General features: G+C 50.0%; 4 protein-coding genes and 1 non-coding gene across 5 annotated transcripts; 1 reads left to right on the forward strand and 4 right to left on the reverse strand.

Annotated features, from left to right (window-relative positions):
• Positions 1-27: 27 nt before the first annotated feature.
• J7337_006992 (uncharacterized protein) lies at positions 28-549 on the reverse strand (the record flags this gene model as incomplete). The annotated part of the gene is made up of 1 exon (XM_044824651.1): positions 28-549. The coding sequence occupies one exon, from the start codon at positions 547-549 to the stop codon at positions 28-30; it is 522 nt and encodes a 173-aa protein (XP_044680308.1).
• Positions 550-1,337: 788 nt separating this feature from the next.
• On the reverse strand, positions 1,338-2,794 carry RPL3 (60S ribosomal protein L3; the record flags this gene model as incomplete). The annotated part of the gene is made up of 5 exons (XM_044824652.1): positions 1,338-1,590; positions 1,650-2,323; positions 2,376-2,532; positions 2,639-2,724; positions 2,789-2,794. 5 exons carry the CDS (start codon positions 2,792-2,794, stop codon positions 1,338-1,340), a joined length of 1,176 nt encoding a protein of 391 aa, XP_044680309.1.
• A 597-nt stretch (positions 2,795-3,391) lies between these two features.
• Positions 3,392-6,340, reverse strand: J7337_006994 (uncharacterized protein; the record flags this gene model as incomplete). Its single annotated transcript, XM_044824653.1, has 8 exons — positions 3,392-4,882; positions 4,939-5,183; positions 5,235-5,391; positions 5,443-5,535; positions 5,587-5,766; positions 5,831-5,892; positions 5,963-6,166; positions 6,226-6,340. 8 exons carry the CDS (start codon positions 6,338-6,340, stop codon positions 3,392-3,394), a joined length of 2,547 nt encoding a protein of 848 aa, XP_044680310.1.
• Positions 6,341-14,292: 7,952 nt separating this feature from the next.
• On the reverse strand, positions 14,293-14,402 carry J7337_006995. Its single transcript has one exon. It is a non-coding gene; the product is annotated as a tRNA-Met (tRNA).
• A 1,079-nt stretch (positions 14,403-15,481) lies between these two features.
• Positions 15,482-17,151, forward strand: J7337_006996 (uncharacterized protein; the record flags this gene model as incomplete). The annotated part of the gene is made up of 4 exons (XM_044824654.1): positions 15,482-15,529; positions 15,617-15,667; positions 15,732-16,096; positions 16,161-17,151. 4 exons carry the CDS (start codon positions 15,482-15,484, stop codon positions 17,149-17,151), a joined length of 1,455 nt encoding a protein of 484 aa, XP_044680311.1.
• Between the last annotated feature and the right edge of the window lie 1,334 nt (positions 17,152-18,485).

Below are 18,485 nucleotides of genomic sequence, written 5' to 3' on the forward strand. Positions count from 1 at the left end.
AATAGTCATCCATAGTCAACTAAGAAGTTAGACGCCGGCTCTCCTCAGACGACCCAAGAACTTATCCTCCTTGAGTTCCTCCAAATCAACACCAAAGAACTTGGCATACAAAGGTGCCAAGTGATGAGGTCCGCAAGGTCGAGCATCGCCACTAGCACGCCGTTTGTCGAGGAAACCACCCAGAAGTGTTCGAACCGCGGTTTCGAAACTCTTTCCTTGCTGCGAGATCAAATCTCGATCAATGTATTCGATATCGTCAGCTGCAGCTGAAACATGCTTGGCAAGGTCAACATCTATAATCGCTGCTTTGATCACCGCAGCTTGTCCCTCATCAAAATATGGGACACTGATATATCGCTCGTCAGTTGTAGAGCTGAGGCGCTTCTGTGAACGAGAATCTTTGGTGACGTTGAGGAAATCGTGGAGAAGAACCCGGATCCTGTAGCCAAGTATAGGGTCCGCTGCGATAGTTGAGGTCGTAGTGAGCGCATTTGCTGGTGCGATCGAAGCGGCTCCCGTGCTGTTAGATTTGCTCTTCTTTTTTCCCATGATTGCATATCTATTGGGGGGGTGAACGAATAAAGAATAATTCCCGTCTGCAACTGGCAGGTATTCACTGTGCAGGGTCAAGGTTGAGTTCGAGTCTGCGTGAATCACAAGTGGGAGCTTCACTCGGGAACAATAAACTTTGCAAACAATGCAAGCATAAACTTAGAAACATACATCTTGACGTGGAACAGCACAATAAAGCGTGTCTAAGCTATAACCAAGGCTAAGGCAACAACTATGTAATCCCCCAAGACTTAATAATGTGGTGTTTCTTTTAGCCTAACATATGATGCTCTCTTTGGAATATCACTCGTCTTGCGGTATCTGGCCTGCGTGTCTTTGGCCTCGCTCGCTTTTATACATTGCTAGGTTAGCATCTTCAGATCTTGAAGAAAAGAAAAAAAAGCCAATTGGCCAATGGAGTAGTCTACACAGCTCGAGGCGGATGGTGGAGTGAGAGCATGTAAAAAGGCAATTTAGCCTCACGACAATATAGACATATATATTTGCATGTCTCGGCACAAGAGTTTCGTTTAGACAGCTACAGAGGGGACACAAGCTCAAGTCAAACATACATTCACCGGAGAACAAAGGTACAGTCATATTAACATTGGGAATCTCGTTAGAATTTTTGAAAGCCATCCCTCTTCTGGCTGGACTTTTTTTTTACGTTCCACGCCAGTTGTAACCTAACCCAGCCCAAACGCAAGGCGTACAGTAGTAACGAACCAACCCTCGACACCGGTGCAATGAATTGGTCAAGACAAGAAAGAAAACAAGCAGCCGCTCTAAGCGGAGGCAAGATCCTTCTTGAGGGTACCCTGGTACTGCTTCTTCTCCGCAGGGGTCTGGAAAGCACCGTGTCCGAACTCGGACGAGGTGTCGATCCACTTGAGGCTGACCTTCTCGAGGGCTTTTCGGGAAGTCTGGGGGAACATGGTCTTTCGAAGAGTCATGACTCGCTTCTTGGTACCAGGGATAGAGCCCTTGACCATGACGAAGTCGTTGTTGACCTCACCATAGCGGACGAAGCCACCGAGACTATCAAAGTGTTAGCAATTGTCTGTCAGCCGATACCTGGCAAGATTGGGTCAACATACGGAGTGATGGTCTTCTTGGTGACATCGATCTCAGTGGCGGCGTTGTCGTCAGCGTCACCCTTACCAATGCGGTAGATCTTGTGGTTGACCGAGGTTCGGTGATGGTAACCTCGCTGACCCGCACGTGCAACAGTCCACTGGACGTGGGAAGGATGCCAAGCACCGATACAAGCAACCTTTCGGAGACCCTTGTGAGTCTTGCGAGGAAGCTTCTTGGTACCCCAACGGGCGGTGACACCCTCGAATCCGTGACCCTTGGTGACGGCAATGACATCAATCATCTCATCCTGCTCGAAAATGCTGGAAATGTCAACGGGCTTCTCGAAGAGCTCCTGGCCGAAAGAGACCTTGTCGGCGATGGAACCACCGTTGACCTGGATCTCCATGAGGTGGGCCTTCTTCTGCTTGAGAGGGGTCTTTCGGATCTGGGTGTGGGCGAGGACACGGACGACGGTGCAGTACTTCTTGATGCGCTCGAGCTCGCGGGTGATAGAGGCACCGCTGTTCTCGGAGTGCTTCTTGGCGTACTTGGTGAAAGCCTTCTTCTTGCTCTTGTACCAGTTCTTGTAGAATCGGCGCTTAAGCTCGTCGCCCAGATGCTCGGCCCAGACGGTGGTGAGGGATCGCAGGCCTCGGGGAGTCTCGATGTATCCCACAAGACCAACAACGATCATCTAAAAGATGTTAGCCATAGGCACATAGCCAAGCGGGCTGCATTGTTCGTACAGGTGGGGTATCGACGATAGTAACAGCCTCAACAACCTCCTTCTTGTTGGCCTTGGCGCCAGGTCGGTCGAGGTCACGAACGATGGTGGTCATACCAGCCTTGTAACCCATAGCGGCTGTCAGGTGGACAGGCTTCTTGGGGTCATCCTTGGGGAAGCTGTTGGTCCCAATGCATTAGCCGACGTCTTCCTCAGCTGGGAGAGATTGTCAAAAAGATATTTTTTTTTCTTTCTATCTTTGTTGATGCAGCAGAAAATACTCACGACTTGACCTTTCCGCGGTGACGAGCAGCACGCTTCCTGGGCAGATAAGCCAGGGAGCCGTGGCGGGGAGCCTCATACTTTCGGTGCTGTACATATTGTCAGTTTGTCCGAACTGAAGCAATTGCTTTCTTTGTCGAGATCTTCACTCACACTCATCTTGAGCTGGCTGTGTGGTTTGAGGGGGTTAGTATGAACCTGAGTTGTCAAAGCCTGAGAAAGAAGAGATAAAGAAATAAACTGTGGGCGAAATTTTAAGCGAATCGCTCGAAATTCGTGGGGTGGCCCGTGCACAGCAAGTCCTTCACTCACCGAGCCGACACCGAAAGAATCGAGGGCTAGATTCTACACCGACTAGACCGAAGAGCCCTTCGACTATACACGTGACTTGAATCGTTGCCGAAGGTGGTCTAGCGTGCCCATGTACGGGCGGGCAACAGGGGTAGTGTGAAATGTCTGCAGTCCAACGTCACTGGATGGATGAACACGGCGTGTCAGGTATATAGCACAAGATACAACTGAGTTTTATTGATCAGAGTAAGGAAATTAATGTGCATAATGCTCTTGTTCGCCGGTGAAATCGTAGCCAAGAAGGACCATAACCCCCGGTTTTGAATTTCTGTCTTAAGCCTCCCCGTCCAAACAAAAGAAACCACGCCCCCAGACAATAGTGGTATACAAAAAGGCAGAGACTAATCGACACAGATAAAGAGATGTCTTCAACTCATAAACAACAGGCAGCTGTCGAACTATCATTCATTCAACTTTTGTGACAGTACCTGAAACTCCGTTTACACCAACATTCGCGGGAGTGGATGTCTTGGCATCTCCAGCTGCCGAGCTGGGACCAGAGCCATTTGTGACAATAGTCGCCTTCTTCTCGTCTTCCCCGCTGTCATCGTAGTCCTCATCAACGTCCATCTTTCTTGCTGCTCTTTCAGGCTCGGTAGGGGGAGCTGCGCGAGGAGGAGGTGGCGCATGTTCCAGACTTGGAGGACGATCTTCTTTAGGTGTAGCAGATACTGGTGGCTTCTCATGCACAACGCCAGACATCGGAGTAGGTGGCTGCTGCATTGGCGGTAAGTGGCTGGGACCGGAGGCGTGGCTTGGGGGGTGGTGGGCTGCTTCTGAGGGATGATAGCTCTCAGTGGCATGGCGAGGGGCTGATTCGGGCCTGCGGGGTTCCTCGCGGCGTGGTTCGTCAGGTCGACGAGTATCATCAGCTCGCCGAATTTCGGAAGAGTTACGACGATAGTTATCACGAGGAGGAGTAGACGGTCTTCGATGACGCATGTCATCGAGTCGAACTCGGTTTTCCTCACTGGCTTGCTTCTTGGCAGCAGATTCTTCTTCCCACTCTCGCATGCGCTTGGGGCCCACTGAAGGTGGCCGGTCATCCATTCTCTGCATGGCAGCCTCCGCCACTGCGGGTGGAGGAGGCGGTCCTGGCGGTCCGGATGGTCCTTGGGGGCCATTCTCGGTTCCCTGAGCAGCCATCTCAGGATGTTGAGGATACAGAGGAGGGGCCTGATGCTGAGGGTATGCGGATTTTGGTGAAGGCATGCGGTTGTCATGAACAGGGCGGCCATCAGGTCGAGGGCTGTTGGTAGGTCGGAAAGGAGCCATGCCGTTAGGACCGTTGGGGCCATTGATGTTGCTGGGTGGGGGTGCTGATGCTGACGGTGTCGCTCCACCCCAGTTAGGATTTGCGACTCGTCGCTCAGAAGCGGGAGCAGAAGGCTGGGATTGTGGAGGAGCGTGTGGTGGTTGAGAATACTGATGACCGGGAGGAGGGGGTGTTTGACCACGGCGAGGTCCGCCTCGGTTGGGATCATTATAGGGCTGGCGCAACTGCTCTTGCTGAGGGCTAGGTTGTCGCAGAGGTGGTGCAGGTCCTCCACGGAAAGGCTCGCCTCGGGCTTCATAGGGATTGGGGGGTTGCGGTGGAGGGTTGATGTTGGACAGTCTGCCCGCCCAGTTCTCTCCTGGGCCTTGAGGAGGTGGTGGAGGACCGGCAGCAGGCGGCTGTTGAGTCGATCCTCCCCATTGTGGTCCAACGGGGCCAGCGGCCTGGTAAGCTTGTGGGTGAACATCTGCAGGCTGAGGAGCAGGAGGAGGTCCGCCATTGGTACCACCAGAGCGAAGGAGCTGAAGTCTTGCCTTGATATGGGGGTTGTTAGGGTCAAGTTCAGCAGCACGCTGGTAAGCATCTAGAGCATCCGTAATTTGGTTGTTGCAGCTTTCGTACTATCAAGTTGTCAGTATACAACCAAGGGGGCAAAGGTTGACCGATAAAAACATACCAAAGTTCCCAGATCATACCAAACCTCTGAGATATAAGGGTTCAGCCTGATGGCGCGAGAATAAGCGTCAAGTGCATCCCTGTACTGGTTGATTTGATAGTAAAGCACGCCGATGGAGCACCAGAAAGTTGGGTTCTTCCCATCTCTATAAACAGCTTGTTGATAAGCCTCATAGGCTTTTGGATACTTCTGCTGCGACATATAGCATCGGCCCAAGAGATACCAACTCTGGGCATCCTGATTGTCTGGCCGCATGTTAGAATAGGGATTTCAATTGTTTTGCTTTCATAACATACCTGCGCCGACCGACTTCTCCAAGTATTGGATGGCTCTGTCTTGGCTCTCATACGTGTTGCTCTGCTGGTGATGCAGCCAACCAAGCTGCTGAAGAACCTTAGCATGGTTGGGTGAATGGTCCAGGACACGTTGGTAGGCAGCCTTAGCGCTATCGAACTGTATCAAATTAGGCATGCGCTATGTTTGCTGCTATGGCAAGTCACTTACATCCTTCTGCTGCTCATGAACATGACCAATCTGGAACCAGATGTCTTCCTGCGTCAAGGGACCAGGAGGAGAATTGACAATGTATTTGAAGCACTGCAGAGATTAGCTATACGCATCAAAAGTGGGCACAAGACCAGAACGTACTTCAAGACTCTGAACCCACTTGTTCTGTTGTTTGTATATTATACCGAGTCGGAAATAGATCTCATTTGCTTTCTCGAAGTCAGGCTGTATGTTCATAACTTGAGAGAACGCTTCTTCGGCGTAATCGTAGCTGCCATATCGATCGTACAGTATGCCGATACCATACCACAACATAGGATCCTGCGTTGCCTTGTCAGCATGTTGCGAGTAATGCGAATATTCCACCTGGCGTGCAATCACTCACCTTGGGGTCTCTCAAGTTAACCAAAGCCTGTTGATATGCATCGTAGGCCTTTTGTAGATTTTCTGTCATTAAATAACAGTGTCCTGAGTAATTGGTCAGCGTCGTGTTGTCGCGTCATGGCAGCAAACATACCAAGGTTTCCCCAAGCTTCGCCGTTGTTGGGCTCAAGCTGAACGATGGCGCGGAAGAACTCGAGCGCCTTCTCGAAAGCTTCACGGGTCTTGTAGAGGAGGCCAATTGCGTTCATGGCCTGGGTTGAGTTGGGGTTCGCCTGAAGAGCGCGCTCGTATGCCTGCATGGCTTCATCTGGATTGCGCAAAACCTCCGCATAGCTCCCTATACATACGTCAGCCTATGTCGTCTTGTCTTGCGAACGCGACGCGACAACCACTAACCTATTTGCAACCAAACAGCCTCATTCATGGCCGCGATCTGATGTGATGGCGCAAACTGAGGCGGCGGCGGAGGAGGGGGGGGCACCTGGCCCTGATGCTGTTGCATTTGCATCATGGTCGGCGACGCGTGATGGTTCGCCATTAGGTCCGCACTGAAACCGGCGATGGAGTTGCTACAGTACAGCAGGGGTCGGACTTGACAGCTGATGTGCGACAGACGCGAAGTCGAATTAATACCACGTGGGTTGAGGGAAAGGAGAGTCGCGGTCGTGATTCAGAAAGCTGTTCCAACTCAAGGGTTCGTGATGAGTTTATGATAGTGGCCTCTACCCAACAAGTAACAAGGGCGAAGCGAGTTGGACTAAATGTCTAAACAGAGCCGCGGCTAAGGCTGAAGCACTGCGAAAACAATACACGGGGAGATCGAGTGTCAATGGCAGCACAGATGGGAATAGAAGATAGCGGGATGATGGGAGAGATAAGATACAGGGCAATCCAAGGCGCGACGGATGAGGCCTTTCGCGGGCATGGAATGCGTTGCAGAAGAAGAAAGTGAGGAGTACAGGATGGGGAGAAAGGACCTGAGCAAACCCGTTCCCAAACTCACCTTACCCACGACCAGCGGGCAATTTAAGCGCACGGTGGCGTGGAGTGGGATGGGGGATACCTATGAACCCACTCACACACACTGCCCGGACTCCATCCACCCAACGCACGCGCTCTCGAGGCTCGAGGCTCACTCACCCACGGTTATGTTAGGTTAGTTTAGGTTAGGTTAGCTCATAGCTTACACCTCACACCTTTCACCTCACCTCAGTTTCCGATGCTGTACCCGGCAAACCACACCCTCCCTACAACGCCAACCTACTCTGGCTTAGTCTCCATGCACAGGTAGCCTTCACTCTCTTGTCCCCTACGTCCCTACTCGCCTACTGCCCGGTGGCGGCGGTTTACAGGCACGTACCGCCTAGAGTGAAGTATGTACGTACTGGACCTGATACCGGGCAGCCATGCAACTGCAAGTCTGCAAGTCTGCAAGTCTGCAAGCTGCACGCTCAAAGGTAACCTAGAGCTAAGCATGAGATAAATATGGAGCACCGAGCAGGTCCCTGTCTTTCTATTCTGCGGACTACCTACCTACCTTACGGATCAGTGGCGCTTTGTGCAAGGGATTACAGAGGCTCCGCTTCAACCTTTCAGTTGACACGACACATCGCAAGAACGAGGAGGACTCGACAAGCGGGAGTAATCAGAGTTATGATTTGGCTGTGGATTTTGGAGGTTCGAACGTTCATCCACCATACCATTTTATGCCCTATTATTGATATAGACATTAGGAAGCAAAGTCTGAGCGTGCATATCCTGTCACGCCCGCCTTCATTGACATTGATATTCCGCCTCTGCTTATCTGGCGCTGATCAGAGTGAGGGCGAATGAAAAAACGTCATGGAATAATTCGGCCAGAGCCTTTATATGAGATACCATATTTCAGCGAGTTCATTTCAACCGCCGCCATAGCGACCTTTGTGCTATTATTCAGTCTGTCATGTACAGCCGTATAGAATGCTGTCTACCTTTGAGCGAACAGACAGCCGAGCAAAGTCGCGCATGCATCGATACTGATTGATGGTGTTCATCTCGGGGGTGCTAGGGTGCCAAGCGAAACGATACCGATTTAAATCCAGCAACGCACGTCCCCCATCTTCCATTTTGTGTGGCGCATCTGAAATGCATGCCAAGAGGCTTCAGCGGATACGTACCTCAAACAGACAGTCCTAGGGTGGTGCCCTGTCTCGTCTCTGCCAGGGTGAGGTATGACACTGAGCTTAGCACTTAACAAATTAGGGATTGGGATGGAGGTGAGACAAAGGCAGAGTGATGGGTTCATAGCACAACGAGCATGCTGATCTATGTACAGTACGTCTTGATGGGGCAAGCATTGCTGCACGAGTAGCCTCTTCTAGCGACCGTAAGAAGAAGTTTCGAGTTTGTTTGTTACCATCTGGTTGCAGTAACCTGAACAAGAAGAGAGAGCCCAAATCACACAATGGTCACAGGCGATGACCGACGGGTAATAGATACATGATATCATCATGTATCAGACATAGATTGGCGAGAAACATGATCAGAAAAATAACGATGACGAGCAGGCAAACGAATTGTGCAACGACGACACAAATCCCCGTTGAGAAGCGATGATGTAGCCGTGGGTGGATGTTAGGGGAGGCTGGATTAAAGAATTGTGGCCCATCAGATCGAGGCGGTGGTGGCTTTGCGGAAGAAGTCAGGTAGAAGAGCAAATGGAATCTTATTATTGTTATCGCATGGACGGCAATGGAATGGCTAATCTTTCCACCGCCTGCCGGGCTCGCCGCTAAACTGTTCCGGAAGTCTCCCACGTGTTTCGGATCCATCTTTCTCGTAAGCAAGTCGTGCGCCGTTTCGGAACATGACATCTTGTTTTGGCTTGGGGAGGCCCAGGGAAACAACTTAACAAGCGAGCGGGAGGAAAAAGGGGTTTCCCGGGCCCAAACCAAATTTACATATTAGCGCATTATGTATGCCCGACATGTCACCTTGGCCACCAAAGTGCTGTATGATAGACTACATATGTATTAACAACACCCAAGGTTCAATCATTCCCTTTTCCTCAATGCTATCTGACGTGCGTGGAATAGCAGGCATATTCAGACTCAATATGTGCATATACAAGAGGAGGGGAAAGCCGCGGATATAAATGTCTTGATACCATCATATTCAAGGCTCAAAGCAATCGAGCTGTCACTACCGATATCGCATGAAGGGTATCCCAACTCGATGCACAATGACAGCGAAAATCAATATGATTCATGGTTCAGCCGGCGGAGCCTACGGTGCCTAGAGAACTCATCATCACCATGGTGCGCCTGCCCTTGGGCCAAAGAAGCAAGAAGAGGTGGCTGATGCTGTTCGTAAATAATACCAGTAATTCAGCCGTGCACCACAGGGCAGGCGTTGCTAAAAAAGGGAGCACTGTGGTTTTGGCTTGGTGCTCTCTGCCTGTCTGCTTTGTGCTTGGGCCAAGGTCTGTTGTCTGACTAGGTATTAAGCCTAGCCCCAAAGCAAGAGGCGACAGGAGAGCTGGAAGCCAATCGGTAGAGTCATTTCCTCTCCGCTGCGAATGGACATTGGATCGATGCCGTTGGTTGGATTATAGGTGCGGTGATGCCATCCATTGCTGGGGAGGGGGCGGCAACGCGCTTGTTGGCGGTCTGGGGATGCACCCAAAGAAACCTCAGGGCAAAAAATCACAGATGAAGTTAGATAACGATGGATGGCTGGTTAGGGTTTGGTTGAGAGGGGAAACGGTCATTTTTCTACAATAACCTTCCGTCAAGAATATGTGGTTTTTGTTTTTATGTCTCGTATAGCCATCGTCCAGGGAAAAACAATAGCAACGAGGAACTACGGAGTACGAGTAGGGGTGTCATACAGTATCGTCGAGTCACATTTTGTGTGGACGGATCATCGAATGCCACTGGCGGGTACCCGGGCAGGCAAGAGACAAGAGATGAGGCTCGTTAATGAGAAAAGGACGGGCCACGGGATGGGATGGCCCTGGGTATCCGCGGCAGCAACTGAGTGATGGGAGGACTCTCTTCCTTTTGGAGCCAGGACCAGGAAGGACGCCAGACGCCAGGGCTCGTTTAAGCTGGGGCTGTCTGGGCGTGACGATGCAGATGGGAACGGGAGATGACAAGGGGTGAAGGGCAGCTCCGGGGGAAGAGGAGGGGGCGTGCGAATTAGTCATAGGCGTGAAGCTTGGCCTGGGCGTTGACTCTAGGATCAACCTACCGGCGCCGGGGGCTTAGGGAATGGAGACATGGAGCTGTGGAGTGGAGAAAATGGGACAGATGATGATAGCGGGCTTGCAGTTTTTTTTTCCCTGGCGGTACGGAGTACTGTACCTTATTAGATGAGGTGGTTTAGGTAAGTGTACGTACCTTACCTTACTTTTTTGACACAGATCAAAAGTGGAGGTGCTTGAGTACCTACTGACTGTACTGCAGATTAAGTGCTGGTGGGAGCTTGCCTACCTACCTTATGTACTAGATAGAGCTTCAGTGGTATAACCAGAAACATCTCGGACCATTCATGAAAGAGACCTTGGCAGGATCTTGAAAGTGTAAATCCTGGCACATATTTTGTTGGCCATGAGCATTCAGAACACTTCTCTTGTGTCCCAGACTCCCAACCACCGGGTAACTTGACCTGGACCTAGGAACTTTGAGGAAGATCGCCTGACTGGTCCATGATTTTGCCATGATAACGACACAACTCAGTTTCAAGTTTGGTGTTTTTTGCTGGCTGAGAGTTGTCTGAGTCTTGTACTTAGCTGGTGGCATCTGTTTAAGCCAACAACGTGAGCGTTGCTGTCACTGGGAGCATTATCCAGAAATTTGCATCACCTCCTGCATCCACGCCTCTGAGGCATGTCAGTTTAAATATCCATGTGACCCATCTTTATCACCATCAGCATCTTGGTGTCATATAGGCCATTGAGCATAGAGTATATATGCAACCTAGGACATGCAAATGCGGTGCGACCACAAATCGATTGCATCCGCATACCACCTCCAGTACCCCCCCCCAAAAAAATTAAAAAAATTCTACATCGTCGCGAGAAACGACTTACAGGAGATGCTACATTGCGCGAGGTACACACATATATATCGTGCTGGGAGGCTACCTTATGTTGTACAACACCAAATGTGTCCTGGTCTCAAGCGCAAGATTTGGTCTTCTTTATTTCAGAAGCAGGTTGCCTGAAGTTCAAGGTTGGCCACTTATAATTGCATGGAGGGAGAGTCATGAAAGCGAAGAAGTCATATTACACGGATGGATAACATGATGCCATCGCCATCTGGAGAGGATGAGCCTCGAGGAGAATGAGATCACACAACATCGCAGCAATACTACCAAGTCTCCAAACAAGGCTACATGCAGCCTCAATCACGCACCAGCCAGCTTCCGCTGCCGTTCTCCGAACGTTGCACCGTGACACACAAGGTGCACAACAGAACAGCCAAGCGCTTTTCATCGTGATCTGATTCAGCATTGGCAATATGTGTGCTCTGCAATGATTCTAGCCCTAAGCTCTCCCAAGCAGGCCTGGTAGCTTCTAGAGAGGGATGGCCCAATTTACTGGGCAGGCCCCTACGCAGCGTAAGGCCAGATTGTCACTGTACTGTAGAACACTCGTGCCTATGCCGGACGCACAACACCCGTTCTACAACGCCCATGTATGTATGCGAACTTGCTTTTTCCTCGCTCTGTTGTCCATTGTCAAGATCCGCTATCTCAGCAATCTTATTCGTTGTTATGCGACCAGGAAGGCAAGCCACTATTGCTCTGGCTCACTCATTTGCGTCAGAGTTGTAATTTCATGGCTCTCGCTTCGTTTTGTATAAATTGAGGCATGAGGCTGATTCTCTGCTTTGTTCTCAGTTGGGTTTGAAAATCCGTCACCTCTGAACGATGACAAGTCGCACCGGGCCGAGCCTCCGTAAAGGTGATCCGACAGCCGGGAATGGGTATTCGGTAGGAAATAAACCTCGCGGTTCGGCAGCTGACAAGATGAAAAGTAAGGTACCTTATCTAGGACATATGTACACGTACTATTTCCTCAATAGCAATATATGGGTTTGTGGAATGCTAGCCCGAAATCTCATACTGATGCCAACTCTTAACATTGGATCTAACGAGAACTATCCAGTTCACGGGAGGGATGAATATCTGTCAATCTGGTCACGACCTACCGTTTCCAGCTCCATTGGACATCAGCAGAACCAGTACGAAGTACGTACATACACCTACACCTACGTGGGTGCTGGGCCTAGGCCCTGCTGGACATGGCATGGATGGGCGGGCGTGTTTTAGAGGACAAGAGACCATTCATCATTTCACCCAGGATCTGCCTAACATCTCTCCACCTAGAGATCGCGCCAGCTTTTCTTGGGCCCGACTGCAGCCCTCCCTCTGCCTTTCTACCCCTGGCTACGGAGTAGAGCCCCAACCTCTTGTTTTCCTCCATTGGGCTATGTTTCAGAGGAACTTAACTCGCTAACTGGCGTCAAGATCAGTCCATCGCGACGATGCGTGACTACGGGTGCTTTGAAGAGTTTTCAAGTCTTTAACTACTAAAGTAGACAGTCTTTTTTTCCACACTGCTTTAAGCCTGCTTTTTGAGGAGGTCTACTAGGTACAATTTCTCCCAACTACCGATCCACTATGGGGTCCATCGGCAACGACAGCTCATGTCTATTAGCGCGAACGTCAGGGAGCACTTAATTTCTCTTCAATCCCTGAGCATAAGGTAAGGGTCTGCATACAGAGTCATGTGACTTAGAACGTGACAGCTTTGAATACCTAGGTATCACTTTAAAGACGAGGAGGCAGCTTGGATGTACCAAGCCGGAAGAGTTAATCCGGTGACCTTCTCTTACACCATTTTGATGACTAAGAGGCTCTTAGTTAATCTAATTGGATACAGGTATCTCATGATCTCGTCGGTACGCTAAAGCTGCCTCCTCGTCTTTAAAGGGATACGTACGGAGTAGTAGGTAATCCATCCAATAGTTCCCTTGGATGAATTCAGACACTTTAGTAGAGTTGATACACATTATGTATCCATTACTCGTCTTGCTAGTCGAATAATAATAGGCTAAGAAACTGATATGACACTCAGCACAAGGACAACACTTCCTTAGTCATTATACCAAGTCTAGGTAGGTAGGTATCCGTAGTTCTTCTAGAATGATATTTGTCAAGGTTTCACTCTTAGCGCATGTGAACCGCTGCTAAGTGTTCGCTTGAGACAGTCCCTGAAGCTCATAGCCCTTTTCCACATCCTCGTCCTATCCAAGACTAGCAGGGTCTCATTTCTCAACTGCTGTGATATCCAATGCAAGTCACATTCCGACTATGAATACTCAAGTGCAACACGGAATCACGCGCCACAATGAATTGTTACCTGTCCCTCAAGTCAAGATGGAATGGCTGGCTCCAGCTGCCACAGACAGAAGGAAAACTCCCTTGCCTCGCTACGTAGCGCATATGTGCATACACCAGAGACCAGCACCTGCTGAGGAGCGCATACCGTCTGCTTGTCTCACCTGCAGCTAAAGCCGCCTAGTCACAGTGATGCGATGTTGACTCGGTGTAATGATTCACAGTTGTGGAACAAACAATTGCGATTTTCTGAGACTGGAGGGAGGGACAGGCGCAGTGAAACATGGCCGTCAACCCGTATATGGGCTGAGACTGGTATTTGGTCTGACTATGAGTTTATCCTCATCTTATACGGTTAAGTCCAGTTCTCCAGACTCTGGCATTCCTTCCGGATTGGATTTTGTGCATAGCCAAATTAGTTATCCTCTATGACATTTCCTGACTGATCTCTGCGAAGTCTCAGAAGCAATATTGACCACGGGGCACCGTGATATCATCAAAATTGTTGGAAGGCTGGAGGCTTTGAACCTCCTGTGGCTGCTCCGAAGCCTCCAGCAATGCGACCGCATGACAGAGCCTTTCATGGAACTCACCTCCAAGTCAAAAGGGCCAAGAAGTTTACCAGCAAATATATGCCCGGGGGGGGGGGGCATCGGCAAGCAAATCATACTTGCCCTTTTTGATCAGTCCTCAATGTTCTACGGACGATGAACTATCGACTTGGACAATAGAGGCAGCGTGAAGGGTTGCTTTGAGTTCAATCGTCCCCTTTTTGAACGCCATAGCTGACCTCACCCTGTTAAGGAGATACTTAAACTAGATTCTCCAGGCCTAGTAGGAGAGGTACAGCCCGCCCGATGCACTACGCAGAGAATGTACTCTAGTCTTCTGAGGGACGAATTCTCTGTAGTTCCAACCGAATTTTCTTTATGTCTCTCGATCATTTAAGTGCTGTAATCTGAAGTCCGCGCCGTCTTCTGTATTTCTCTAAGCATCAGCCGAAGAGTTATTGAGAACAAGTAAAAAGTAAAACTAGTAAAACGGAAACTGTTGATTATTAATAAAAATAAAAGATTTTGTCGGTGGAGAGGCTCGAACTCTCGACCTTTGGATAACTCTGACTTCTCGTCAGATCAATCTGATTCCAGATATGAGACCAACGCTCTAACCAACTGAGCCACACCGACTGTTTTTGACGCTTCCAGGCGTGGAAATGAGATAGAATACGGTCGCCAGATCCAGGGACAGGTCAACAACCTCCAATAATGGGCAGAGGCCTTTTGGAGACCGGTAGATCTCATAACTCTGCTGCCATTGAGTCTTCGATGTACCTCTAAACGCGGGGTGCGCTCTGTGTTTGATTCGGAGAAACGTGATCGGATTCTACGGGAGGTCACGCCGTGAGAATCATCACAACATCGGGAGAATTCGTGAAGCCAAATACGGAGTTTTGTCGTATTTCGGTGTTTAATGTGGCCTCGGTGTTGGAAGGGAAGATTGTTGGATATTAGATTGACTGCCACTGGAGGTGGTTCGGGTTGTACCAAGAACGATAATGCATGATGTATGAGTGAGTGTTGAGTCAATGGGCCACCGACCTACAGGCACTTAACACAGTCATGCAATATGTTACGACAGTCAACTAACTTTGATTCCACACTCTACACATGCCACTAGATCAAGCAGAAATTTAAAGGTTTTAGCATAATACTACCGAGATCCAATTCATACTCATGAGTCGTATACATCGAGAGGCAAAAAGAAACATATTCCATCCAATCTATTCCATGAGTCGATCTTCAGGGTAACCATGCCAGCCCAGCAGGGCCAATGGAATTTGTATGACATGGGCTAATGGACTAACTTTTGAGCTGGACCCCAGCAACCAGTCACTGGCTAATGACCCCGCACCTCCAAAAACCACACCTAATTGACCCCGCCAACTCAGTGCTCATCCTCCTGTATCGCTTCTGAGGCTCACGCTTGGCACAGTTGAGCTTTTTTGCCGCATGCGCTAACCTGTCCCTAGCTCACCACTCGTACCTCTGTGAGTCTGTGGTGGCCGTCTTCGGAACCCGTAGGCCAAAGAAAAAAAAAAGCGGAAAATTTTCTTTGGACCAGACCTAGGGACCTCTCTGGAGAGCTACTTCTACTTCTACCGATCCTCCCACATGCTTTTAACTCTCTTCCCTTCCTCCTCCTCCTTCACTCACTCCATCATCATCAATCTTAAAGAGATCTACCACACTCACCAACAACATTCACAATGTCTCCCACAAACGCCGAGTATGCGCTCTCTCAGTCGCACAAGGAGGTGAGCTAGCTACTTTGCCTTCCCCCGCCATTGCCCCTCGTTCCATTGTCGAGGGTATACAAGATCCATTGACTCACACTCCTCTAGATGCTTGAGAAGTCTCTCCTCGACTCCGACCCCGAGGTCGCCTCCATTATGGTATGTCCTACTCAATTGAGCGTCTTGGCCATTTCCAGTCGACAATGACTTACACCCGCTGTAGAAGGATGAGATCAAGCGTCAGCGCGAGTCCATTATCCTCATCGCCTCCGAGAACATCACTTCCCGCGCTGTCTTCGATGCCCTTGGTTCCCCCATGTCCAACAAGTACTCTGAGGGTTACCCCGGTGCTCGTTACTATGGCGGCAACCAGCACATTGACCAGATCGAGCGTCTCTGCCAGCAGCGTGCTCTTGAGGCTTTCCACCTTGACTCCGAGAAGTGGGGTGTCAACGTCCAGTGCCTTTCTGGATCCCCTGCCAACCTCCAGGTCTACCAGGCCATCATGCCTGTCCACGGCCGTCTCATGGGTCTCGACCTTCCCCATGGTGGCCATCTGAGCCACGGTTACCAGACCCCACAGAAGAAGTGAGTTTGCCAACAGTTCATCACTCCCGTCACGCCTGTGGCAACATGCTAATCATACCCACAGGATCTCTGCTATCTCTACTTACTTTGAGACCATGCCTTACCGTGTCGACCTCGACACCGGCATCATTGACTATGATACTCTCCAGAAGAACGCCATCCTCTTCCGCCCCAAGGTCCTTGTTGCCGGTACATCTGCTTACTGCCGTCTCATTGACTACGAGCGCATGCGCAAGATCGCCGACTCTGTTGGTGCCTACCTTGTTGTCGATATGGCTCACATCTCCGGTCTCATTGCTGCCGAGGTCATCCCCACTCCCTTCAAGTACGCCGACATTGTCACAACCACCACCCACAAGTCTCTCCGTGGTCCCCGCGGTGCCATGATCTTCTTCCGCAAGGGTGTCCGCTCCGTCGATGCCAAGACCGGCAAGGAGACCCTCTACGACCTCGAGAACCCCATCAACTTCTCCGTCTTCCCCGGTCACCAGGGTGGCCCTCACAACCACACCATCACTGCTCTGGCTGTTGCCCTGAAGCAGGCTGCCAGCCCCGACTTCAAGGCCTACCAGGAGAAGGTTATCTCCAACGCCAAGACCCTGGAGAACACTTTCAAGACTCTTGGCCACAAGCTCGTCTCTGACGGAACTGACAGCCACATGGTTCTCGTCGACCTTCGCCAGCACAACCTGGACGGCGCCCGTGTTGAGGCCGTCCTTGAGCAGATCAACATTGCCTGCAACAAGAACTCCATCCCCGGTGACAAGTCTGCTCTCACCCCTTGCGGTATCCGTATTGGTACCCCCGCCATGACTTCTCGTGGCTTCGGAGAGAAGGAGTTTGAGCGTGTCGGCAAGTACATCGATGAGGCTATCAAGATCTGCAAGGAGGAGCAGGCTGCTCTCCCCAAGGAGGCCAACAAGCTCAAGGACTTCAAGGCTCGCGTCGCCAGCGGTGAGGTCCAGAAGATCAACGACCTCAAGAAGGAGATTGCCTCTTGGTGCAACGACTTCCCTCTTCCCGTCGAGGGCTGGCGTCTGGATGCCGGCATCTAAGATGCTGTAGACATGATTGCTCCTCCAAAGGTCATCCATCTCTCAACATGATGTGGTGCCTTTACTCACCAACACGCATTTAACATGGATGAGGCAAATGGCGAAACGTTCAACAAGCATGCATTTCATCACGGCGCAGATACCTAGTTTGTTTTTTTGGTCAGGGCTTTTTTTTCAGGTCGGGATATATAAGCATCCTTCAACACGAGATGGAATCGCTGGAAAAAAGGTAGTGGGAGTTGGGTTATGTTAATGATATCTGAGATGGTTATTTCCTCTCTCTAGCTGTTTTGTCACTCTACCCACTGGGTTGGAATCAAGATCAGTTGGAAATGCACTCGACACTGAGTAGCATGCAGCTAAATAAATTCAATGGCTGAAGCAAAGGACATTCGTCTTATCTGGTCCGTGAAAGTGTTCCGACTTGAGAACAGCAATAGTTTCCAAGTGGGATCTCAGCCTTGACCCTCTTCATTTGGTGTTAACAAAAACTGGTAACTTCATATGCAAGCTGTGAGATGTGGGTTAGCAAGACACAAGTAACAGCACGTTGAGGTATTTGAAACTGACCACGAGAAAGGTCAGAGGCTCGTCATCCATTATATACAAATTGCAACTGCTGACACATCGTTTGTTTACTCAACATCACAACACAACATTGGTAGCTTGCCTCCATGTTCAATCATCGCTTAATCCTCTATTTGCTGCTTCTCAACCGCATACATATCCCATTCGGCCCTGGATCCAAGGTTTTCCGTCTCATAAAACAACTGCTTAACCTTTTCGCCACCAGTCCATCCATCCAGGTCCTTTCTAAGAAAGAGAAAAACGACAATGAGGTCTGTATATAATAAACGCAACATCCTGTCGTGCACCGCGACGTACTCGTGCCCATCCTCATTAATCCGTCAGGTGTTGACCTTTCCTATACGCCGGCTAGCCATCAATAGTCAAACCACCCACATAATTAATGCCTGCTTTTGGTTGTCCGAAGGAAATCACGACGTGGAAGGCACTCGCATAACACATCGTGTACGCGTGGTAAAGTTAGGTACAATGACCTTTCGTCTTCCCATGTATCGAATAAGCAAGTGCTGTGCCAACCCCAGAGCTCCGAATAGAAACGACCGGTAAAAGAAAGAGACAGGAACGCCTTGGATGGATGATTTATTGAGTGGTTGCTCATATGCAAGATAAAAGAATAGCGACAAAACCAAAGACCAGCTTCCAAAGACCATAAATTGTTTGCCGGGGTATGTAAAAGGACGTCAATACCAAAGTGTATGAAAAGTAGTACATGATTTATATGAAAAGTAAGTTGTAAGGCACTGGCA

Source organism: Fusarium musae, chromosome 5 (assembly GCF_019915245.1).
Source record: "Fusarium musae strain F31 chromosome 5, whole genome shotgun sequence".
Classification (NCBI taxonomy): domain Eukaryota; kingdom Fungi; phylum Ascomycota; class Sordariomycetes; order Hypocreales; family Nectriaceae; genus Fusarium; species Fusarium musae.